This window comes from Erithacus rubecula (genome assembly GCF_903797595.1).
Source record: "Erithacus rubecula genome assembly, chromosome: 26".
Classification (NCBI taxonomy): Eukaryota; Metazoa; Chordata; class Aves; order Passeriformes; family Muscicapidae; genus Erithacus; species Erithacus rubecula.
In genome coordinates this window covers 3,306,377-3,330,335 of record NC_136678.1, presented here as the reverse complement: position 1 = coordinate 3,330,335, position 23,959 = coordinate 3,306,377, and the positions used below count along the sequence as shown (strand labels likewise).

At 62.1% G+C, this 23,959-nt stretch overlaps 2 protein-coding genes across 4 annotated transcripts; one reads left to right on the top strand and one right to left on the bottom strand.

Moving 5' to 3' along the window:
* Window positions 1–162: 162 nt before the first annotated feature.
* PACSIN1 (protein kinase C and casein kinase substrate in neurons 1) lies at window positions 163–13,048 on the top strand. 2 transcript variants are annotated; one of them, XM_079326989.1, is made up of 10 exons: window positions 163–347; window positions 9,817–9,937; window positions 10,245–10,401; window positions 10,507–10,742; window positions 10,906–11,061; window positions 11,387–11,562; window positions 11,769–11,889; window positions 11,972–12,096; window positions 12,212–12,405; window positions 12,723–13,048. In XM_079326989.1, exons 2-10 carry the CDS (start codon window positions 9,875–9,877, stop codon window positions 12,830–12,832), a joined length of 1,338 nt encoding a protein of 445 aa, XP_079183115.1. In that variant the 5' UTR covers window positions 163–347; window positions 9,817–9,874; the 3' UTR covers window positions 12,833–13,048. The 2 variants fall into 2 exon arrangements, with proteins under 2 accessions (XP_079183115.1, XP_079183116.1); XM_079326990.1 differs by lacking the exon at window positions 163–347 and adding an exon at window positions 4,212–4,303.
* A 2,736-nt stretch (window positions 13,049–15,784) lies between these two features.
* Window positions 15,785–22,834, bottom strand: SPDEF (SAM pointed domain containing ETS transcription factor). 2 transcript variants are annotated; one of them, XM_079326988.1, is made up of 6 exons: window positions 22,555–22,834; window positions 17,899–18,372; window positions 17,196–17,393; window positions 17,057–17,104; window positions 16,492–16,632; window positions 15,785–16,395 (listed from the first exon to the last, which is right to left on the bottom strand). In XM_079326988.1, the coding sequence occupies exons 2-6, from the start codon at window positions 18,344–18,346 to the stop codon at window positions 16,217–16,219; spliced, it is 1,014 nt and encodes a 337-aa protein (XP_079183114.1). In that variant the 5' UTR covers window positions 18,347–18,372; window positions 22,555–22,834; the 3' UTR covers window positions 15,785–16,216. The 2 variants fall into 2 exon arrangements, with proteins under 2 accessions (XP_079183114.1, XP_079183113.1); XM_079326987.1 differs by lacking the exon at window positions 22,555–22,834 and adding an exon at window positions 18,948–22,168.
* Window positions 22,835–23,959: the final 1,125 nt, after the last annotated feature.

Sequence of the window (23,959 nt, the reverse complement as noted above, 5' to 3'; positions counted from 1 at the left end):
GGTTTGAACCCCTGGGAGCGACAGGAGCGGGGACAGCGGGGAAGGGGACACGGCCCCGCTGCCCCGCTAAACACGCCGGGCATTTGGCACATGGCATCGCCAGGATGGGGACAGCAAGAGGGGCAGGGGGAGGCGCGGGGACCCCCGGGGCTTATTGCCATCCTCGCGTTGTCACCTTGCGCGGCCGAGGAGCCTCCGCGCCGGGCCGGGGATTGGTCGGCTAAAAATGCCGCCCTAATCTCCGAGCTGATCTTTACCCCCTCCCTCCGCCCCATCTGCCGCGACCTGCCCGCGATGCGCAGCGCCGGCCCCGGGAGAGGCTCCGCCGTTGTCCCCGCGGCCCCGAGGTACCGGAGGCGGGGGGCGGAGGGCTGTCCCCGGGGGGCACGGGGGATGCCGGGGGTCGGGGCGCTGTGACAGCGCTGTCCCCTCCGCTGTTTGAACCGGGTCCGCGCCCTGCGCTGGGAAAGGAACCCGCGCCCGACCCGTGCTAAGTGATTTCCAACTTGTGCCGGACCGTGCCGGGTGGGGAACGGGAGGGAGCGAGGGATGCGCCGCATTCCTGGAGCTGCCCGGTGCCATCCTGAGGCTTTGTACCGTGTCGTCCCCTCCTTTCTTCCTTTCGGGGGCAGCATGGGGCGAAGCTCCCACAGGGTGACCCCCAGGATGCTGCGACAATTGCGGCATGCCCCGGGAGAAACGCACACCCCGGGAGAAACGCACACCCCGGGAGAAACGCACACCCCGCTCGTCCCGCTGGGCAGGAGCTGTCCCTGCTGACCCGGACATGCTGCCCGTGGACGCTGTCGCTGTCCCTGTCCCTGCCTCTGCTGCATCTCCTCCTCACAGCTCCTGCACCTCCTGACTCGGAAATGGCAAAGCAAGTGCTTTGCTAAACGGATTAGAGCTTTCCCGGCAGCCTCACCGGCTGCTCCCGCATCCCTCAGCCCCCGCCTCGCCTTCCCGGGGCAAGCCCCATCCCTAAGCCAAAAGTCCCGGTCGAGGCTGTGGCCGCAGCACAGCAGAGATCAGGCTCTGCGGCTCCCGAAGCCTTCCCACCTCCTGGGGTTTTGTGTTCCCTTTGCAGGAGCGCAGAGAAAATCGGGGAATTCACCAGGTCAGTGCTGGAGGTGCTGCCCTGCCCCGGGGACTGCACTGATCTCTGCCACCCTGGCCGCTTTCTTTCCCTTCCCTCCCTCCCCTCCCAGGGTGTGCGGCCGCCGGAGGGGCTGCGGCAGGACCGGAGCGGGATTTAACCGTGAAAGGATTGAGGGAAGGGAGCCCAGGCACTGGCAGGGAGCGACAGTGACGTGCACAGGGCAGGGCGAGAAGGGACATCAGCAAAGCGCGTCAGCACCAACCAGGGCCACGTCCTGAGCCCAAAGCCCGGCTTTAAGTGGGATCCCCTCGCTGGGAATGCCCTGTCCCCATCTGTGCTGCTCCCTGCCAGGGCGGGATGGCACGGGGATGGAGCCAGGCTCCTCCAGCACAGCACCTGGCACAGCTCTGGGACAGACTTTGTCCCGGGGCTGCCAGCCTGGCCGGCGTTTGTGCAACACCTTGAAGGCAAACTCCAGACCTGCTGAGCTCCTGCAGGTGATCCTGGAGGAGGAGAGGCCGCATTCAGCTGGCAGCCTGCGGGGGTAGCCAGACCAGTGTCCAGCCGGAGGCAGCGAGTCCCAGCACCACTGTGGTGGCCGTGGGTGCAATGTATGGGCTCCTCAGGCAGCTGCCTGCAGCCAGCTCCACGCTACTTCCCAGGAAAAATGAAGCCTTTATGTCCCAGCCCCAGCCCCTTCCCCGGCAGGGCTCGGAGGATGCCCCGGCCGGTCACAGGCAGACAAGAAGGGGATTGTTTCGGTGGGATTTGGGTTTCTGGGAGCACCTGCCCGGCGCGGGGCCCTCCACAATGGCTGCCTGTCTGCCGCAGAGCCGCCAATTATCCTCCGCGGCTAATTAGAGATGCAAAGTAGCGCTTGCATTCTCCCAGCTCCCCGGAGGGCTCCTGGGGCCGGCGGCACATCCGCAGCGGCGACGCAGCCCGGGCATGGGGCGAGCGTGGGGCTCTGGCCCCATCCGGCCCCCCGAGCCCCAGGGAAGAGGCAGTGGAGCGCAGGAATGGGCTCGGGATGCCTGGGATGCTCTCTGTCCCCATCCACACCAGTCTTCCCTGAACCGCCCATTCTCCCATTGCTCCCAAAAAGATATAACTCGGGGCTCTGCCGGGATTTAGGGAACACATTTTCCATTCCTTGCTGGGGAGGCAGACGGGAGCTGGCTGTGCTCGAAACCCCCTCGTTCGTGCGAATGCCGGCACTCCTGCCCGGCTGATGGGCAGGCGGCTGATCCCTGGTGACACCTCTTCATTCCTGCCCGCTGTGGCTCCAGCAGCCGCCGGGATCGCGGTGTGGGCTCATGTGCTCTCCGACTTCTCCGTTTGTGCTCATGGAGCTGTAATTCCAGAGCGGCAAGTGGCCCGATAAATCAGGGCTTATTTCCTGCCAATACCGTCTGCTGCTTCCCACAAGGAAGCTCATTTACAGCAGGAGAAGTGACTTACCACTGAAAACAGTAAACGGTGGGATGGTGAGAGCCGGGGAAAAGTTTGTCGTGACCGAGTTTTTGGTGAAGGAACTGAGGAGGCAGAGCTCCCACCTGCTCCCTTCATGGAACAGCCCAAACTGCAGGGAAGGAGACTTGAGCTGGTGCCACCTGCACAGACCACAAAGCTGGTGGCAATGGCTCTTTGCGGTGGGAGACCCCCCAAGTCATTGGGGTCCCCCCATCACCATCCTGGAGAGTGTTTGTCACCGAATGTTTAATGCCAAGGACATTTTCCTCTCTGCAGCAGGGATGTTGTCAGGGCAGATGACAGCTGGGACATCCAAGCAGTGACCCTGTGCTGAGAACTGCCAACTCACTGCTTGAAAGGACCATGACCAGTTATTCAGCACCCTGAAATGCCAACAGGCAAAGGTCCCCATCTCCTGAAAAAACCATCCATCCATCCCGCTCCTGTTTGGGATTAAATCACCGGGGTCTCACCCCAGCTGCTGGAGGGCGTGAAACCTTCCGGGGGCCGTTCTGTCTGGCCATGAAATGGGCTGGCTCGGGTGGCACGGAGCTGGAAGGAGCCGGAAGGCAGGCGGGCTGGAGAGCCCCACCGAGCTTCATTAGGCAGTCGAAGGTGCTTGTTAGGGGAAAGCTGAGCCGGCGTCGGAGGCCGGCAGAGCCCCCCGGGACCGGGTCGCATTCTCTGGGCAACCCGATCCCGGCGGCGGCGGCCCCGGCAGCCTCATTACTGCGGCTCTGCAGCGGCTTCGGTTACTCGCCTGGACGCTCTCGTCTCCTGCTGGCTTTTAATTTCCCTGACATCCCCCGCTAGCGGGGGGATGCAGGCGCAGTGTCGGGGAGCCTGTCATCACCCCCACCCGCATCCTGCCAAATTCCCGACGGCTTTCAGCCCCCTCTGCCCCCGGGACTCCCATCCCGTAACAAGCCCCGGTGACCCCGGGCGTGAGCCCCGGGGCTTGGAAGGAGGCAGATGAGCAGATGGCGGTGAGGGGGAGCTGCCCTGCTCCCCTCCGAGAAGCCTTGGGGAGTGCAGCCCCCTCACCCCCTTCCCCAGCCCTGCCGGGGGAAAAAAAAACTCTGTTCCTGATTCTCTTGCCCGCCTGTTCCCAGCTGGCACATTTGGCAAGGAGGCGGCACCGGCTGCCTCTCCGAAGGCGTTTTGGGGTGTTTGTTCCTGCAAAAGCTGTGGCTCAGCCCCAAAACCCCCCCTGCAACCACGGGGGTGACAGAGAGGCTGGGACAGGAGGGAGGGAGTGCATGGCTCTGTCCCGTCCCGTGCGGGAGGGACAACGACCCCCGGGATAACAGGAACAGGAAGCACCGGGGGGGGGGGGGGTCCCCCAAAAAGCCCCCCCGCCAGGGGGAACGAGTCCGGTTAGGCCCCAACAGAGCCCGGGCCCGATCCCGACACCCACCCCCCCGGGCCGCAGCCTCTGGGTGCCCCGGGCGAGGGTCTGTGCCCGGCGGGTCCTGCGGGGGTGGCGGCAGTGCGGAACCTCGGGGTGGGAGCGGGCACGGGGATGGATGGGGGGGGGTCCATTCCCCCCTCCCCCCCCCCGATGATTTTCGCAGCAGCGGCTCCATCCCGGTTGCCATGGCAACGGGCGGCTCGGGCAGGCGCGTGCCCGCGGCCGTGCGCGCCGCCGCTGCCCGGCGGGAGCGGAGCGAGCGGAGCGGAGCGAGCGGAGCCCCGGCCCCGGGCCCCCCCGGCCCCCCCGGCCCCCGGCAGGTGAGCGCGGCCCCCGCGGGGGCAGCCGGGGCCGCTGCGGGGATGGGTGCGGGACACCCGGTCCCTTGCGGGGGTGGCTGCGGGATACCCGGGTTCCTTGCGGGGATGGGGTGCGGGATGCCGGGGTTCCTTTCGGGGATGGGGGCACGGCGCGGGGGGTGCTGTGCGAGGAGCGGGCAGTAAGGCATGGCTTTGCACCCCCCGGCGGGACACAGTGTCTCCTGATCACTTCTGCAAGCCAGGGAGGTTGGGGGGGTCTATGACCTTCACCCCCTCCTTGTGTCTAGTGGGGTGCTGAGGAAAGGGACACCCCTTCTGCAGTGCTGCCGCACTCCTGGATTTGTGCCTCAGTTTCCCCTACTGCAATTAATGCGGGGAGCTTGTGCTGTCCCTGTCATGGCTGTTCCCCTGCCCACATCAACCCCATCGCTGAACCCCCTCCTTTCAGCAGTGCCACCCCAGCTTCTCCCTTGCTGCTGCCCCCATCTCCCCACTTTCCTGTCCTCTCTGGATCCAAGTCTGCTTCCCCAGCACAGACAGTTGAAATTCCGCTGCCCCTCCAGCTCTCCTGCTCCCAGCAGCCCCATTTGCCTACTGTCACCACCAGCTCCGGGTCCATCCCACCAAGGCTCAGGGGACGGGACCCCCGTGCCAGCGCGTGACGCTCCGCTTCCCCCCTCCCTGATGCGGGAGCGGGGGGATGGCACCGCCGTATCCTCCACCATCCCTGTTTGCCACTTCTGGCTTTAATTGCAAACCTCATCTTTGGATTTCTGCCTAAACGCGGCTCCCGGGACCGCACAAATCCCTGCTCGGTGTCCGAGCAGCCTTGTTTACCGCGGCGAGCCGAGGCGGCAGGATGAGGCAGAGCTGCAGAGCTGGGCGGCCAGTGGAACCCCCAGCTGAGGCTGAGCCCCCTCTCCCTTCCCCAGGCTGAGCACACGCAGGGAGTTGGCAATCCTGCTGCTGCTGCCCCTCCCGGGATCCCCATCCACATTCCCCATCCGCATTCCCGGCACATCCTCTGTCCCCGAGCTGGGCTGCAGGCTCCCCTGGAGAGACACTTGCGTTATCTGCAAATGCCAAGCCAGCTTCCAGAAATTTTTGCACAAGGTTCCTAAAATCCCTGGAATATTAATGGGTGCCCTGAGCAGGGGGATTTTGGGAATGCAGGGGGAAGGGGAAGGTCTCTGCAGAGCCCACATGAGCTATGAAGCAGATCAGTGCCAGGGCTTGGAGCAAATGTGTCTCCCCTGGCTGCTGCAACCTGGCAGCACCTGGCCCCCGGTGGCCTCCTGGCTTTGCACAGGCTCCTGGTGCTGCTCCTGGGTCACTGAACCTCCTTTCTGGTCTGGGGGAGCACACAAGCCCTGACCCCAGAGGGTCCAGCAGGTTCCCAGGCCTCCTATCCCCCCATCAATGCAGATGACCCTGATGGAAACAAGGAGGCTTCCATAGGCACATTCCACCCGGGATTGTTGGAAAAGTGGCTCCCAGAAGTTTCTCACTATTACCTATGTGCCCCAGCCAGGGTCCTGCTGCCCTTGCACCCACAGCAGGTCCCAGGCAGCCCCAGGGTGCTGCTCTGGCTGAAATCCCATGGAGAATCACCCACGATTCTGGATTTGGCTCTTTGCCCAAGGGCTCCAGCCCTGCTCATATTGCAGCCAAAGGGTTTTTGCCAGGGAATGCAGGAGGGACCCTACATAGGCCTGATCCCATGGAGACAGTACCCTGGGAGGGCCCAGGCTCACCTGGCATTGGGCTTGGTTTGATGATGAGGGGGCAGGATGGGTGCTGAGGCTCAGCCCTGAGCCCTGGGCACTGCTGGTGCAGAGCTGCCAGTGTGAATCAGCAGCACCCACTTAACCATTTCCTTACAGGGTCCACATGGGGGTTCTGGAGGGAGCCACACCACAGTCAAACCCTTCCATGCTCCCTGACTCTGACCCTCCCCAGCCCCATGGGACACATGGACCAGCCCTGAGGTGGGAATCCCACAGCAGCTCCTCTGGGTCAGAGCTGAGCAGAAACCAGGCACAGCTCCTGCACCTGCAAAGCCTCTTGTGACACACGTTGGTATCACGGGTTTTCCCTGGGACCTTCTGCTGTGCCTTGGCCACTTCACCCCCCATGTGTGGCCACTTCATCCCCCATGTGTGGCCACTTCATCCCCCATATCTGGCCACTTCACCTTCCATATGTGGCCACATCAGCCCCCATGTGTTGGGAGCAGCACATGGGCCCTGGTACCCATGGTGGATGCAGCCCCAGAACATGGTGGGAGATGCTGTTGCCAGGATCCTCTGGACTTCCTCAGCTGAACCCATTTGTCTTTGCTACTAGAGTGTCATGTGGCCACAGTGGTGCATCACAGTGGCATTGGCTCTGCACCCTGAAATGGACCCTCAAGCAGCCCTGTGCTAAGGGAGAGCAAATGACCTTTTCTGTGGCCAAAAGCCCGAGGCCCAGCCCATTTGTTTGGATTCCCACAGACCAGTGCAGCTCCCAGTGTGGCTTCCCCTGCCCTGGATGCTCTCAGCAATGGTCACTGCCCTCCCAGCAATGGGCCTCACACCTGGTGTGAACCTCCTGCCTGTGGTCAGGGTGGGGACTGGTATGGGGGCACCATCTCTCTCTGTGCTCTGCTCCTCTCCTTGCAGTGCATCTGCCTGCATCCTGCCTTAGCCAGGGGGTCTTTGCAGCAGTGGAACCTGCACCAGAGGCTCTGCAGCCACTCCTACCCCTGGTCCCCACCAGGCTCAGCCAATGTGCCCAGAGGCAGGAGTGTGACATCCCCATCCCTGCTTCTTGGCTGCAGGAGAGATGCTGGGTCTAGGACAGCAAAGACACCTGGAGAGAGCAACCTGGGAGCAGGGGACAGCAGGACTGGACTGTCCCACCTGGCTGGGGACAGGGTTCTGCCATCCAGGGCTCTGCCATGGGGGTGCAGGCAGCTGCCCATGCCCTGCCCACAGTGTCAGCAGCACCAGCCTCTGCATTGCAGCAGCCTCCTGCCTGCACAGGGCCACGGCCACAGCCTGGCCCCCACAGAGGGCAGACACCCCCCTGCAGCAGCGAGACAGCAGGAGCTGCCTGGAGGCTGAGGAGAGTCGTGTCAGCGCTCAGCACCGAGCAGGCTGACAGCAGAGACACACAGGGGGGCCCCTTCTGCAGGAGCAGCCCAAGGGCACGTGGAGCAGGAGCTGGGACAAACCCCACCATCACCTGATGCCAAACACCCCGTGGCTGCTCCCTGGCAGCTCCGTGGGAGCGAGGGGCTGCAGCAGAGCCCCCCGGGCCGAGTGGCAGCGCGTGGCTGGGGCTGGCAGCTCTCCACGCTCTGCAGGCGCCAGGCATCACCGCCAGTGCCCTGATGTGAGGTGATGGGCTGTGCCAGCAGGGCCGGGGGCTGGCAGGGGCTGGCACGGGCTGGCAGGGGCTGGCACGTGTGGCACAGGCGGCCTGGCACGGGGGGGGGCACAGGCACGAGGGGGGCCGCGCGTGGGGGTGCGTGGCAGGAGAGTGGCACTGAGGAGGCAGCGATAGCTGGGGAGTGATGCAGAGCCAAAAATAACCCCCGGGCTGCGGCTCGGGCCAGGTAGTGGCTCGGGGAGGGAGCTGCAGCAGCCACGTCCGCAGCGCCCCGTGGCACGAGCGGCTCGCTGGGGGCAGCTGGGGCTGGCACTGTGCCCGAGGGCCCTGGGGTACACCCACCTCCCTGCAGTCCCCAGCCCTGGCATGCTGGAGGTGTCACCCTGAGGGTGCCCTTGCCATGCCAGAGCAGTGTCTGCAGCAAAACCCAGGGGCACAGACTGGGCACTGCGCTGTGCCCGCGGCTTTCAGGGGCATGATGCACACAGCGCCTGCAGGGTCCCCTGGGGCTGTGCCACCAGGGGCTCTGTCACCACTGCAGGTGCACCAGGGCAGCCTGCGGGTGCTGGGGTGGGGAGGGCAGTGCTGTGGTGCCAGGCAGGAGCAGAGTGGCACTGTAGGTGCCAAGGACAGTGGTCATGCTGTGGTGCCAGGCAGGAGTAGTGTTGGTGCTGTGAGTGCCAGGCAGTGACAGTGATGGGGCTGTGAGTGACAGGCAGTGACAATGACAGTGCTATGGGTGCCAGGCAGTGGCAGTGGTGGTGCTGTGGGTGCTAGACAGGAATGATGTTGGTGCCATGGCTGCCAGGCAGTGGTGGTGGCAGTGCTGTGGGTGCCAGCCAGAAGCAGTGTTGGTACTGTGAGTGCCAGGCAGGGACAGGGGCAGTGCTGGTGATGATGCCATGGGTGCCAGGCAGTAGCAGTGGTGGTGCCATGAATGCCAGGCACTGTGATGTTGTGGGTGGCAGGCAGGGACAGTGGCTGTGCCGTGGGTGCCAGTAGGAGTGGTGGTGGTGCCGTGGGTGCCAGTAGCAGTGGTGGTGGTGCTGTGGGTGCCAGGCAGGCAGGCACTGTGTGCTGCCAGCTGCAGGGGGACGCTGCTGTCCCCCATCCATCTGCGTCTCGGCGGCTGAGCGAGGGACAGTCATGCGTTTATTTTTAACCGTCTGGGGAGGGTGGAGGGGATTGGTGCCTCCCTGGTTATATCACTAAATCCCTGCCAGGCCCTGTTAGTTCCAGCACAGCGAGCCCTGCGCTGCGCTCCAGTAACTGTTTGAGATCCCCGTCCTCCTGGGGCTACGCCCTGCCCCAGCCTGGGGACACCTCAGGTCCAGCTGTGCACACAGCTGGAGAGCGTGGGCACTCACCAGTGCTCCCCACGGGACCCTGTGTCCCCAGCCCTGCCCTCCCACCCCAGGACAGGGCACAGGCAGCCTGGCCTCCCTCTGACCATTCCACCTCCCCAAGGAAGGGTTGGTATGTGAGGTTCACAGCCACGTCCATCTCCCACATCCCTTTTGGGAAGGAGGAAATTTGAGCTGCTCGTGGCCACCTTGTCCCCACCCCGGTGGCAGATGCCATGCAGGATAGCCCCAGTGCTTTCCTGTGGAAACACTGTCCAAATCCAGGTCAGGATGGGGATGATGAGAACACCTAGGAAAGAGCCACCACTCTGTCCTCATGCAATGCCACCCCCAGCCACCAGCCCCCTCCCAGCTCTCAGCAGAGTGGCAAAGGGTTAAGCCTCACAGCAGGGCCACGTGACGCTCCGGGGATGCCGTTTTTCTGAAGATCAGCACGGATTAGGGTGGAATATCAGGACGAGAATTTCTTGGGCGGCGCATCCCCTGACCCAGCCATGGCCCCAGGCCCAGCAGCTCCCAGTGCTGAGCCAGGCCTGGCCCAGTAAACACCCACTGTGCTGCTCCTCACGATTCCCTGCCAGCACCGCTGCCTCTGGGGGTGTTTGGATGGCATCAAGTGGGTGGTGGGCACTGCAGGAGTCTGTGGGTGCAGAGCTGGAACAGGCACTGCCCCCATGCCTGTCCCCTGTACCTGGATGCTCATTCCACAGAGCTGTTGGCAGGAGGAATGGGGGTCCCCTGCAGTCCCCTGACTCCTCTCTCCTGTCCCCTCAGTGCATGAGGCTGGTGTTTGCCCAGGAAACCCCCAGCGCCTGCTCTGACGCCGGGAGCCATGTCGGGTTCCTACGACGAGTCGGCGTCGGCCGCCGAGGAAACAACCGACAGCTTCTGGGAGGTGAGTCCTGCTCCCGGCCATCCTCTCCTCCCACAGACCCCACCACCATGTCACTGCTCCCCAGGGTGTCCCCTGCCCTCCCTCCTCTGCCTTAGAGCATCCCTGCTGTGGTGTCTCTGTGTCTGAGCTGGCTCTGCCCGTGGTCTCACTCCTGGCTGTTCCTGAGTGACAGAGGGGTTGTGGGTTTGAGCAGCCCCAACCCAAAAATCCATCCCTGCCCCCCCAAAATGCCTGTTGCTTCCCCTGTAGCCACCCCAGGCAGGGTGGTCACAGCCCCCACACCTGCCTGTCCCCGTGCCCATCCCAGGTGGGGAACTACAAGCGCACAGTGAAGAGGATCGATGATGGACACCGGCTCTGCAATGACCTCATGAACTGCGTGCACGAGCGCGCCAAGATCGAGAAGTCCTACGCCCAGCAGCTCACCGACTGGTCCAAGAGGTGGAGGCAGCTCATCGAGAAAGGTACCATGGCTTCCCTGGGTCCCCATGTGCCATCACAGCTTCCCCTGGCAGAAATGGAGGGGGTAAGGGCAGTGGGTGACCCCCAGCTGTCCCCTCGGCCCCCAGGTCCCCAGTATGGCAGCCTGGAGAAGGCGTGGGCGGCGATCATGACGGAGGCAGACAAGGTGAGCGAGCTGCACCAGGAGGTGAAGAACAGCCTCCTGAATGATGACTTTGAGAAGGTCAAGAACTGGCAGAAGGATGCCTACCACAAGCAGATCATGGGGGGATTCAAGGAGGCCAAGGAGGCTGAGGATGGCTTCCGGAAAGCGCAGAAGCCCTGGGCCAAGAAGCTCAAGGAGGTGAGAGAAGCACAGAGCGTCCTGGGGCATCCCTGTGGCCCCAGGTCCAGCTCCCTGTGCCCAGTCCAGGCTGGGAGAGGTGTGTGGCACCTCCTCAAAGGCAGAGGGGTTGGCAAGGAGCTGTGACCACTATTGTGATGTCCCTTCCCTGTCCTCCCCACAGCTGGAGACAGCCAAGAAAGCTTATCACCTGGCATGCAAGGAGGAGAAGCTGGCCATGACCCGTGAAGCCAACAGCAAGGCAGATCAGTCCAATACTCCTGAGCAGCAGAAGAAGCTCCAGGACAAAGTGGAAAAGTGCAAGCAAGACGTGCAAAAGGTGCGAGGCACTGCTCTGTGCTGGACACATGGGGCACTGGGCAAGGGAAACCAGTGGAGATGGCCACCACATCCCTTTCCCATCAGTTCCCATTTTCCCATCCCTGTGCTCCTGGAGAAGGATGAGGACTTGCAGGCAGTGCTCAGGGGAGTGTGAGCTAGGCAGGGATTCACCCCACTTATGGGGGCTGATTGCACCCATTGAGGCTCCTGTCTCAGTTTGGGCTCTCCAGCTCTGTTGACCTCCAAACCAGACCTCTCAGCACCCAGAAATGACCTCTGAGGTGCTCGAGGTACAACCAGGGTCCCTCCTGTTGTTTTTGCAGACTCAGGAGAAGTATGAGAAGGTGCTGGATGAGCTGAACAAGTGCACCCCGCAGTACATCGAGAGCATGGAGCAGGTCTTTGAGCAGTGCCAGCAGTTCGAGGAGAAGAGGCTCAACTTCCTCAAGGAAATGCTCCTGGACATCAAGAGGCACCTGAACCTGGCTGAGAGCAGCAGGTAGGGACAGTGAATGCTGGCCAACACGATGGTCACCAAGAGGTACCAGAGTGGCAGGAGGCTGTGCGGGAGCCTGGCACCCCCCGGTGCCTTGGAGGACACACAACCTGTCCCCGGGTGACACAGCCTGGGCATGTCCCTGTCCCACACTGTCCCTGGGACCCACCCTGACCTGCAGCCACCCCCAACCACGTCTCTCCCCGCAGCTACGCCAACGTGTACCGGGAGCTGGAGCAGACCATCCGCATGTCGGACGCGCAGGAGGACCTGCGGTGGTTCCGCAGCAGCAGTGGTCCCGGGATGCCCATGAACTGGCCCCAGTTTGAGGTGAGGCTGGGCGCCCCAGCTGGGTGCTGGCAGCCCTGAGGGGCAGCTGGGCACTCAGGGGTTGGTCTCTCTGTGCTGGCAGGAGTGGAACCCGGACCTGACGCACACGATAACGCGGAAGGAGAAGCAGAAGAAGGGCGAGGGGGTGGCCCTGACCAACGCCAGCAGCGCGGGCGACACGGGGGCTCAGGCGGGCGAGCGCGGGAGGTGAGGCTGGCGTGGAGGGGAGGTGCCGTGAGAGGCACAACCTGTGCCTGTGCAAGCATTTGTGGGGCTGGATGTCCTCGGTGACAGCCACCCCTCCCTGTCCTCCCCATCTCAGCGTGAGCAGCCACGACCGCGGGCAGACCTACAGCGCCGAGTGGTCCGATGACGAGGGCAGCAACTCCTTCAACACCAGCGAGGCCAACGGCGGCGCCAACCCCTTCGACGAGGAGTCGGCGGGGAAGGGCGTGAGGGTGCGGGCTCTGTACGACTACGACGGGCAGGAGCAGGATGAGCTCAGCTTCAAAGCAGGTACGGTGCCTTGCCAGTGCTGGATGGGATGGGGCTCGTCTGCTGGAGATGTGGGTGTGAAATCCCTCAAATGATTTCTGAGTTGGCCCAGCTCTTTGAGAAGTTGAATGGTCAGAAAGGGGAAGGCAGGAGCTGAGCCCAAATGAAGAAGGGACAGGGCAGGTGAGGGCTCATGGGTCACCCCTTGCCTTTCTATTCTATAAACTGGTGATGAGTCCTGCAAACCCCCAGCAGCTCCATCCCAGGGAGAAAAAGGGGAGGGTGGGGAGAATTTCCAGCACCCACAATGATCTCTTCCCTTCCACCTTCCTCTCCAGGTGATGAACTAACCAAACTCGGTGAGGAAGACGAGCAGGGATGGTGCAAAGGGCGCTTGGACAACGGGCAGCTGGGGCTGTACCCCGCCAACTACGTGGAGGCAATCTAAGTCTTGTGGTGTGCTCCTCGTCACCGTCAGCAGATAAATCCACCCTCCGTTGTCTCCATCTCTCCACCAGCCAACCAGCCATTCTGCCGTCTGGTCCTTCACTCCTCACCCTTAGAGATTCAGACATATTTTCCGACCAAGCTTTTATTTTTTTAAGAGTTGTCTCCGAAGAGTATTTTGCATAGTCGCTTTCTTCTAAGATAACGTGAAGCGAAAGATGACGTTGTCCGTTCGTCTACGTTAGTTGAATTTTTTTTTTTTTTTTTCTGAGCGAAAAGCCGATACCTCAAGATCTTAAAGCCCAACCAGTGAGAGCTTCTGATTGGTTGGTTTTTAAAGATACTGAAATCATGAGCCGCCTTCTGATTGGCTGGAACTGTTCCGAAACGCACGGCGCCGAAGCTCCTGGGACCAACCAAATTCATCCCAGAAAACCAAGAGGGATTGGAGTCTGACTCCGCTGGTTATTTTTTTTGGTTTTTCCATGTTCTCCCCAGTTCATCCTCCTGCCCTGAGGAAGGAGGTGAATGCCCCCTTCAGCCCCACGGCCATCCTTGAGATGCCCAGGTGAGGTGGGACCAGCCCTGCCATGGAGCTTGCTGGCATCTCCTCAGCTTCCTCCTCCTCCTGGCTGGGCTGTCGGCACAGCTGGAGTGGGCAGAGGCTCCTGAGCCAATGCCTGCTCTGTGCTGCAGGGAGCAGCATCGCCCTGCCGGTGGGCAGGTATCCAACGCACACCAGATCCAGGTGAGACAGCCCTAAAATCCAGAGCAGGACCCAGCAGGGTCTAGGGCTGCTGGAAGCACCTTCATGCCCAGCCTGGGGTAGTGAGGGCTGCCTTGGGCACTGCTGGGCATGGTCTCCATCTGCCCCTTCCTGAAGAGAGGCTGGAGCAGAGCAGGGATGGGGGATGAGTGTGGTGCAGCCTTGCAGGGTACTGGCAGGAGCTGCAGAAGGGCTCAGGATGCTCAGCCCAGGCAGAGCAGGGACAGGAGATGAGTGTGGTGCAGCCTTGCAGGGTACTGGCAGGAGCTGCAGAAGGGCTCAGGATGCTCAGCCCAGGCAGAGCAGGGACAGGAGATGAGTGTGGTGCAGCCTTGCAGGGCACTGGCAGGAGCTGCAGCCAGGGGAAGGAGGCTCAGGATGCCCAGCCCAGGCAGAGCACAAACAAGACACGCCAAGGCAGGGGAATGGCCGCAGGTTGTGCCCTTTGCTTGTCCCCACGGAGCTCTCCCCCTCCTCCCCTGGGCTCTGCCACCCCCTACCCCGGGTGCCACCCTGAGCTCTTCCCTATGGATCATCTCTCATTTCTTTCCATACCATCACCCTTAGCAGCATCAATGCCATCGGCTTCCCGCACGCTCCTCCTGCTCCTATCCCGCCCCCTCCGTTGGTTCGTGAATTTTTTGGCCCCAGGGATCCTCCAGTGTTCTCGTGGATGCAGGGCAAGCACCGTGTGCTGGGCACGGTGGGCAGGAGCCATCCAGCCCCTGCCAGGTACCGGAAAAAAACCCACAAAGTCAGAAAAGACCCAACCAACCACCTGTCTCAGCAATGCACCCTGGTTTTTGTACATTGATTGTGTAATTTAAGAAGTATATATATAATATATATATCTCTCGTGATTGTATTTCCGTGGATACAACAACAAAAAGCAGCAAGAGAAAATAACCGAGCTCTGTCAGCGTCCTTGGCTCTGGGGTCTCCTTTGCTGTGCGTCTGTCTCACCCCTGGGGGGGCGGTTATGGACCCCCCACAGCACACCCAGGCAGCAACAACCCCATCCCAAGGTTTTGGGGTGCAGCAGGATGGGGGGAACAGCCACTGCCTTTGGGGACTCCTGTGCCACTGCCAGACAAAGCCTTGGGAAGCCACGGAGGGGCTCGGGGTGATGCAGCTTTTGGGGCTGTTCCAGACACCAGCCCTGACCCAGCGCCCTCCTGAGCCTGTGAAAGCTTTGGAATAGCAGGTTGATGTCACCTCCTGTCCCCTCCCACCCTACCAGAGGACCTGTGAGTGGGACACAGGATCTGGGGCAGCACCAGCCCATCCTCACAGTGCCCCCACTCTGGCTGTGTCAGGCACACGCAGCAATCACAAGGCACACTTTGCTTTTTGTTTTCTTTACCCCCATTTTTTTGTTTTTCCACTCCCTTTTCCAAAGGCCAAGGCAGTTTTCTTCTTTCCCCTGCTCCTCACTGCTCTCCATCCCTCCTGCCAGGATGTGAGCAGGGCTGTCTGGATCCACTGCTCTGGGAGCAGCATGGAGCAAGAACAGAAGGGAGAGGCAGTAGCTGGCACCAGCAGATATTTTAAGGAAAAAAAAAAAAAACCACAAACAACAAAAGACCAAGAACTAGGTGTTTTTCCTTTTAAGCTCCCACAGAACATCCCTGGAAGCCCAGGCCACCCATTGGCATTTGAACCTCAACCACAACTCATCACCAGCCAAAACCAAAAAGCAAATAAACAAATAAAAAAACCTATAATATAAAAGATCAACATTGCCAGGTAAATCTGACTCTGGTGCAATGGGCAGATGAAGCAATTCCCAGCTCTCTGCTCCAGCCCAGCCTCAGCAGATCACACTCCGGATTTATTGTCCAGAGGGAAATGGCAAAGCTGCCATCTCCATTTCCCCAAACTCCAGAATCAGGCAGTCCAAGTAAAATCTGAATCAGGGGAAGAGCTTTGTGCCAGGGCACAGAACCTGGTGTGCTAGGAGGATTTTGGTGGCCCTGTACACATGGATGGGGGACCCCCCCTGTGCACAGCCTCACACCCACATTTACAGCTGCTCCCTTTGCAGAACTCCCATTTTAGCCCCAAATCTCTGTGAAAGGGAGAAGCTGAGCATGTCCTGGAGTGAAAAGCAAAGGGGGGATGCACTTGTCCCAAGGGGGTACCCAAGGAACCAGTGGCACAGCTCCCGTGGCATGCTCGGTTGGCTGCTCCCACAGGGACTGGGGCAGGACCCCACCACGAGCAGAGTGGATGTCCCTGTCCCATAGGGTGTCCCTGAGGGTGTCCCTGTCCCTGTGGATGTCCCTGCCGGTGCCATTGTCTCAGCTCTTGCCCCAGGCTTTTTCCTCCCTGAACAATGTCTGGGGTGAAGCCACCTACAGCCGGGAGGGAGGAGAGCAGGGGGCACAAGCCCAGGCACCGTGCCCACCCTTCCCACGGGACACGAGGGCTCTGCACGGTCCTTGCCCCGCGCCAGGGCCTGCTGGAGCTCTCTGTGTCCGTCGCCAGCAGGTCCTGGCAGGGGAAGCCTCGCCCCGCAGCCCGGGTCCTTGCTGCTGGCAGAGGGTCTCTGTGGCTGGGGCAGGGGGAGGCAGCCAAGGTCCCCCGTCCCTCCCGGAGCTCAGCCGCTCCCGACGCCGCTCAGACCGGGTGGACGAACTGGTAGACGAGGCGCTGGGAGATGTCGGGCTTGCGGATGATTCCTTTCTTGTAGTACTGCCGGATGGAGCGGCTCAGCTTGTCGTAGTTCATGGCCGGGCGGTTCTTGCGGATGCCCCACAGCCGGGCCACCTGCGCCGAGTCCTCGATCTTGAAGATGCCTGGCAGGGGAGCGGGGCACGGGGGGGTTACAGCATGTCCTGCCCCACCTCAGCCCCCCAGCGCCCGCCCCGGGCCTCTGGAGCATCCCTGCCCACCTTTGTCCTTGTTGAGCCAGCGGATGAAGCGCCCGTAGTTGTGCGGTTTCAGCAGCAGCTCCTTGAGGAACTGCCACAGGTGGATGGGTTGGCCGGCGCAGGACGAGTCCACCTCGCTGTCGGCCCAGCTGGTGTCACCTCCTGCCGCGGGGAGGGACGGGTGAGAGGAGGGAAGGGACAGACCTCGCTGCTGTGCCCCATCCCGGGGAGCTGCCAGTCCTCATGGGAACCCCGCCCGATGCCGGAGGGTCCCCGGGGCTCAGCTCAGGCACTGGGTCCGCAAGCTTTGCTTTGTGCTCCCTGTCTTGGAGCAGGGAGGACAGCCCAGTCCTGCCCTTGTGCAGCCCGCAGAGATGCAGGGGGTGTGGGACAGGGCCGGTGAGGGGTTCCAGCCATTTCCCCTTGGCAGGGTTTTGCAGAGAGCCGTGGGGCTGCTCTGGGGCAGAGGGAGTGTAACTGCACGGATCCCACAGCAGCGGCTGCTCCGGAGAATTGCAATTAAACAGGGAGGGACCCCTCAAGTACGCCGGACCTGCCAGCGGAGCTGAGCCCGCACAGAACTCACCGCAGTATCGCACTTCTCCAGGGGCAGCCTTCTCCTTCATCCAGGCGGCTGGAAGGGAGGAGCGGGGCATCAGGGGGGCATCTCCTGCTGCACAGCATCGCTCACCCTCCCCAGCTCCCTCCCGCTCCCTGGCACCCACCAGACTTCCAGATGTCGAGGTGGGCGTGCAGGATGTCGCCGCAGGCGGGCGAGCGCTGGCAGAACTGCTCCTCGGACATGGCGCACAGGTCCTTCCCCGACAGCTCCTGGAAGGACTTCCCGATCTGCGGCAGCCGGTACTGGTGCTCTGTCCACAGGATCCACTTCTGCACATTCCCGGGGCTCCAGTCCGCGGGGTCTGGGGGCGGAGGGGGCTGAGTGTGGCCGGGACCCTTCTCCTCCTCCCATGAGGGAACAGACACACTCCCCAGACCCTCACACAGGCTGCAGACCCCCGGGAACAATCCCCTCCTCTTTGTGGAACAGCCACGCTCCCCCAGACCCTCACACAGGCTGCAGACCCCCGGGAACAATCCCCTCCTCTTTGTGGAACAGACACTCTCCCTCAGACCCCCACACAGGCTGCAGACCCTCAGGAACCATCTCCTCCTCCCATGAGGGAACAGACACACTCCCCCCAGACCCTCTCACAGGCTGCAGACCCTCAGGAACCATCCCCTTGTTCTGTGGGGGAGCAGCCACGCTCCCCCAGACCCCCACATGTGGCTGCAGCCCCAGGAACCATCCCCACCTCCTGTGGGGGAACAGCCACGCTCCCCCCGACCCTCACACAGTCTGCAGCCCCTCAAATGCAGCGTGGCTTTGGCTCCCACGCCAGCACATCTCTCTCTGCCCCCACGCACCTGCGGCGATGTTGAGGAGCTTGCAGGCTGTCTCGATGTCCTTCAGCACCTCGCCCACCACCATGCTCTGCACCTGCTCCAGCGAGTGCTCCTCCAGGTGCAGGCTGTCCTGCAGGTCCCCCTCGGGCCCCAGCCCCAGGCCCTGGCTGTCGATGATGGGACATTGCTCCGGCTCCTTCCGCGCCTCCTCCCGCCCGCCCTGGCCGCTGCTGTGGGACGCTTCCCCGGCGCCCTTGGTGGCCCAGGCCGTGTCCTCCGGGTAGAGCATGTCGAAGTAGTGCAGGCAGAAGGCTGGCAGGGGCTGCTCGGGGGTGCTGGGGGGGCTGGGGCTCTCCGGGCAGCCCCAGCTGCGGGGGTGGGGGTCCCGCGGGGGCGGCAGCAGCGCGGGCTCCGGCCAGGCGAGGCGGCCGGGGGGCAGAGCGCTCAGCCCGGGGCTGGCACTGCCCATCCCTCCGCTCAGCGCCCGCTCCAAACCTGCCCGGAGGAGAGAGAGGAGCAGAGCTCAGCCCGGCACCGCTGCTGCCTTCCCGCCCAGCGGCCAGGCACAAAGGGAGGAACTAAGCCTGTTAGAGGGGAAAAACCCTCCAAAGAGCCGCACCGTGCCCCGGAGCCCGCGGGTGAGTGCGGGGTCAGCCATGGCTGGGGGGCTGTCCCCGGTTTGGGAGGACCAACAGCAGCAGCCAGCAGGGAGAAGGAGCTCAGGGGATGAGCAGGACTTGATCCCCGTTCAGGGTCTGGCTGTTTGGGGTCTCCCCAGCATCCCAGGCTGGCACAGCTCAGTCCCAGGTGGAGCTGAGGCAGTGGGGGACACTGTGGGGCTCCCCAGCACCTGTACAGGACAGCCCTGGGGTGACAATGGATGCCTCAGCCAGAGGGACACATTTCTGAGCATGGAAAACATCCTCTGCTGCTTCCACCTGAGGCACAGCAGCCCCCAGACCCAGATCTCCCAGGAGGGACTGAGCTCAGCACTGCAGCACCCGGCCCCTGGTCCCTGTTGCCAGCCCCACATGAGAACTTTCCTTGCAAGATAGGATAACTGCAATTACCTTCACTCTCTTGCAAGAAAAACTACACAAAATCAGCCTGTGCCTGCATGCAAGGAGTCCCAGAGGCCATGGAGAAGAGGATGAACCTGCTGAATTCCCATGGCAACACCAGGGAATGGCTTCATTCATGGAGAAATACCCCCAAAAACCATCTTTGGGAAGGGGAAGCCCCTGCCAGGGAGAAGCTGCTGATGGGCATGGCCAGGGCACTGCCCAGCTCCTCTACCTTCAGCATGGTGTTTTACAAGAAGAAGAAGTAGAACCATCCCAAATTGGTGGTTTGAAAGCAGAAAAAGGAGCTTCAGCAATGGGGCTGGCACTGGGAAAGGAGAATGCAGAGGCTGAAACTGCTCAGAACATCAGGTAGCCCTGAAGTGGCACAGGGAGCAGTGGCCAGAGAAAGGGGGTGCCCTGTTGCTCCAAACCCCAGCTTGGGGGAAAAAGATTTAAAAGACATGAGAGAAAAACCTCCCACAGGGCTCTTCCAGGCAGAGCACAGCCCCCAAGCACAGGAGTGATCAGAGAAGGAGGGACACTGGGGACCCAGCCCTGTGTCCCATGCTCAGGAGGGAGTTAATGCAGCTCCTGAGGATTCAGTGCTCCCAAGAATATGGGTTTTGAAGTTCTGCACTGCCTGCACCTTGGGCAAGCTCATCACTTCATCCTTGGAATAGCCCAAAGAGCTCAGAAAAAATTATGAAAGAACCAGGGACAACTAAACAGCACCATGGCAGCCTGACCCTGTGGGGACCTGGGGAGGGACTGTGGGGTCAGGAGCTGGAGCCCACATCCCTGAGTGGTTTTGGTGGCACTGCAGCAAGGAGGAGGAGGGAGAAAAGGCTACCCAAACCCTCTCCTGGTCTGGGGCTGCCTCCACCATCCAGACAGTTTCCCTGAGAGATGGTTCCTGATTCAAACCTCTCCTTGATTTGCTCAGGATTAAAAGAAGAGCTTTAGGAGATCAGCCCTAAATCCAGCCTCACGCTGCTCCTGGCACAAAAGGGAAGTGGCAACAGCTTGTGCAGCTCCTGTTGCTGCACAGTGCTGGCCGGGGGGGATCTCTGGGGAGGGGATGGGCCCCTCATTCCCCAGGCCTCTGGGATGTTCTGGGGTCATGGCTCATCCTCACACACGGAGGAGCAGGGCTATGAACCAACCTCGGGAATGCCTCAGGATGGACGGCCCCAGCCCCATCTTCACCCTCATCCTGTTCCCCTCCTCCCAGCTGGGACCAGAGGGACCCAATCCCTCGGGAAGTGTCCCCAAAAGCCCGGGCTGTGCCCCACCAAGGGCGCTGTACTCTCAGGGCGGGGGCCGCTGTTTGACTTTCTCCCGCTCTGGCACGCGGGCGGCGGGGCTGGGTGGGACCTGTTTGCACTGAGAAGCCGCTTCAGGTGGCCTTTTCCTCCCTTTCCTTACCCCTTTTTGCCTTTCTCTGGAAAAGGAGAGCTGGGGGGGCAGCCCCAGGTGCACTGGCCCGCATGGCACCCAAAACCCGTCCCGTTCCCTGCCCGGGCTGAGCCAGGCTGAGCCGGGCATTGCATCAGCCTTGGCAGACGCTCCCCGGCTGCTGCTCCTCGGGCAGTTCTGGCTCCACGGGGCTGAGATGGGGTGGTGGGACGGGAATGCGGTGATGGGACTGGGGTGGGGCTGCTGAACTTCCCAGGGCACGGAGCCAGCAGGGGCTGTGGGTGATGCTGGGTCACGGCTCAGCCCCGCAGACCTCCGGGACCCAGCCCCACACAGACTCTGCAGCCGAGGGGGGGAAACAATGGGGCCAAGGACCCCCCGTGTCACCCCCGAACTCTCCTGGCAAGGGCAACCCACCGTGGCTCAGGGTGGGACACGGGCACCAGCGAGGGTGGAACGCTGGGATCAGCCCTCGAGAGTGAAAGAGAAAAAAAAAAAAAAGAAAAAAAAAAATTCACCCACCCCCCCAGCCTGGAACAATGGGTCCGTTAATTAAAATCAAATCCGCGGTGGAACAGGTTGTGCCGGAGCCGCTCGGGAAGCCCCGTGGGACCGGGAGGGTGGCGCGGGAGGGGAGCTGCCCGCAGCCCCGGGATGGCTCCCAAGCCCCCGGGCACTTCCGAAAACCCTTCCCAGCAGCCGGGGTGGGGGCCAGGGCCAGGCTTCAGGGTCACCTCCAGCCTCAGGCTGGGGACAGGGATGTGCTGTGCTGTCCCAGGAGGAGCTGGCGATGTGTGGGAGCCACAGCTGCTCCATTTTGCCCAAAGCAGCCTGGATTAAGCAAGAAATGAGACCTGGGGTCCCTGCACAAGCCAGGGCTGCAGCAGGCACGCAGTGGGTGTTCAGAGGCTGCTGACAATTTGAGATCCTGCTAGCATGTCCCATGCACCCTGCAAGCCCCAGAGTGACAGCTGTGCCACGTCCTGCTGCCAAACCCTGTGCCACGCACCCTTCTTATCTCTGGGTGGAGGAAGGAGGATTGGCCAAAACCTCCCCAGAGCCAGGGCAGGGACTGGGGACGGCGCTGGGAGCTGGGGAGGTGACAGAGCAGGGGGCTGGAGAGGTGACAGCCCGGGGGCTGGTTCTGGTGTCTGCCTGGTGACAGGACTGGGGACAGGGCTCACGCTGATATACCCCCGGGGGGATGCAGCCCTCCCTGGGGGCCCTGGACCCTCAGCTCCCCACCAGCCTCCTCCAACACCACCGAGCTGCCCCAGCTCCTCCTGCCATTACCTGCACGGCTGCTGGCACAGGGAGCAGGTGTCCCCACGGGTCCCCACGCCCTGGGTCAGGCTGCCCTCTCCATCAGCTCAGGGAGGCAAACAGCAGTGACAGGGGACAGGCAGAGCTCGCCAGTGACCTGAGCAAAGCCTGGTGCTCGGTGTCCCCCTGGTGAGCAGCAGAGCTTGGTGTTCCCCATTTGGGGCCAGGGAGCCCCTGTTTATAGCAGCACCTTCCCCCCCGTCCTCCCAGCCCCAGAGAACACTTGTATTGTGGGGATTTGGCACCCTCACAACGTTTGTGTTTCACTAACCGAGCAGAACCACAAAAACCAAACTCACAGCCAAAGTGACTTTAGGGCTGACAAAAAAAAAATCCCAGCAGGAAAGCAGCTGGGACAGTGCAGGTCTGGAAAAGGTGTTCAGCTTCACAGAGACACCCCAAAGATGCAATGCCTCAACAGTCACCCAGGATGCTCCATAAAGGGTCCCTGCTGCTGGTTTGTCACACAGTGCCCCAAAGCTCCTGGTCCTCTGGGCGACCCTGGGTGTCCCAGCTGTTACCGGGTGGGCTCAGGAGGAGCCAGCCCCAGGAGTCCTGGTCCCATCACATCCTCCTTGCTTGAGCAGGAAGAGGTTGCAAAGAAACAAAAGTAGCAAATCCCATTTCATTTTTGAGTGACACCATCCAGAGAAATGCCGACAAGGCGACAACCCGTCCCTGTTTAGCCCTACCGACACCTGAAGGTGCAAGGAGATATGGGATGGGATTCTGATGTGGGACAGCACCGTGTCCACCCCAAACTGGTGCCGAGAGCAGGAGCCCCTGGAGGAAGGAGGGAGGGGAGTTGGGCTGGGGAGCTGGTGGGTGCTGGGAGCACAGGGAGCCGGGGGTCGAGGCAGCGGGGACGCCTTACCTGGAGGGTGTGCGAGCTCAGAATCCGCATGGATGGCAGCGCAGGGTGGGAAGAGCCGTCCCGGTGGCGCTCGGCGCGGGGGCTGCAGGGGACATGGCCCCGGGTGAGGGGTCCCAGCCCCGGCGGGCAGCACCGCGCCCGGCTCAGCGCCGGCTCCGCCGCATCGGGCCCCGGCGGGCACCGGCGGGATGGGGACGGGGATGGGGACCGGGCACCCCGAGTGGCTCCGGGGACAACAGAGGGACGAAGCCAGCGGCGACTGTGCGAGGGGGACGCCGGCAGTGAGTGTCAGCGCTCAGCCAGGGATTCCTTTGCCCATTATATCCAATTCCTTCCTTATTTACCTGAACAAACAAGCAGTGCTTACCTCAGACGAGGTGTTTGAACAGCCCGGGCCGGGTTAACCCTTGGCAGGTGAGTCCAGGGCGGGCTCAGACCAGAACAGGCCTTGGGAGGGGAGTGGGGCAAAACCGGGCACAGTTAACCCTTTCCCAGCCTCACATGAGGTGAGACAGGGACAGGGACAGGGACAGGGACAGGGACAGGGACAGGGACAGGGACAGGCACAGGCACCAGGTTCCTCATGGAGCCAGACCTGCAGCACAGAGACCTGCAGTCAGATGTGTGAGCACCCATGGCATGACATCATTCCCAGAGCAAGTTGGGCCATGCTGGGGCCAGGAGCATCCCTGAGGGACACCCCTGACTGGTACCCAGGAACATCCTTGACCCAAACCCCATAACCATCACCTGCCCAATGCTCCAGGGATGGAGCCTGTGAGTGAGGGTGCACTGTTGGGAGTGAAGGGACCCCCTGACAGCCCCCAAACCCTCCCACCTCAGGGACACAGTGCTGTCCCCTGCCCAGGGTCTGTGACTGCAGGATGGGGCACGGGGGCACAGCCAGAACGTGCCACACTCCAGGCCTGGGTTGTCCCCACCGGCACGAGCAGGAAAAAGCAGTTCTGAGCAAGACAGACACTGGGCTGGTATTTATTGTCTCTTTTTTTTAGCACATGAAGCAGGCAGGGCAGTTCAGGCAGTTCTCCTGCGCACGTAGTGCTGCCAAAACCAAACTCCCCCATGCCCTAAAAACCCACGTCAGACAAACCCCACCACAAACACCCACGGGCTGGCCCCACGTCACTGGGTCCTGGCAGGCACGTGGCCCATCCCCAGCCCACACAGCGGTGGCAGAGCTGGCATCCCTCTCTGCCCTGACCTGGGGCAGGCACAGCTGATAAGCCAGCCATTGGAAATGTTTGCTGTGAGGAAATGAAAACCCTGGAAGAAGGAGACCCCGGTGTGAGAACTGGGAAAGGGCTTTGCTGCTATCGGCAGCACCAGGAGTTTCTGCCTCCCTTTGAAATGCCTCAATGTTATCTTATCGTGGGGAAAGCTCCCC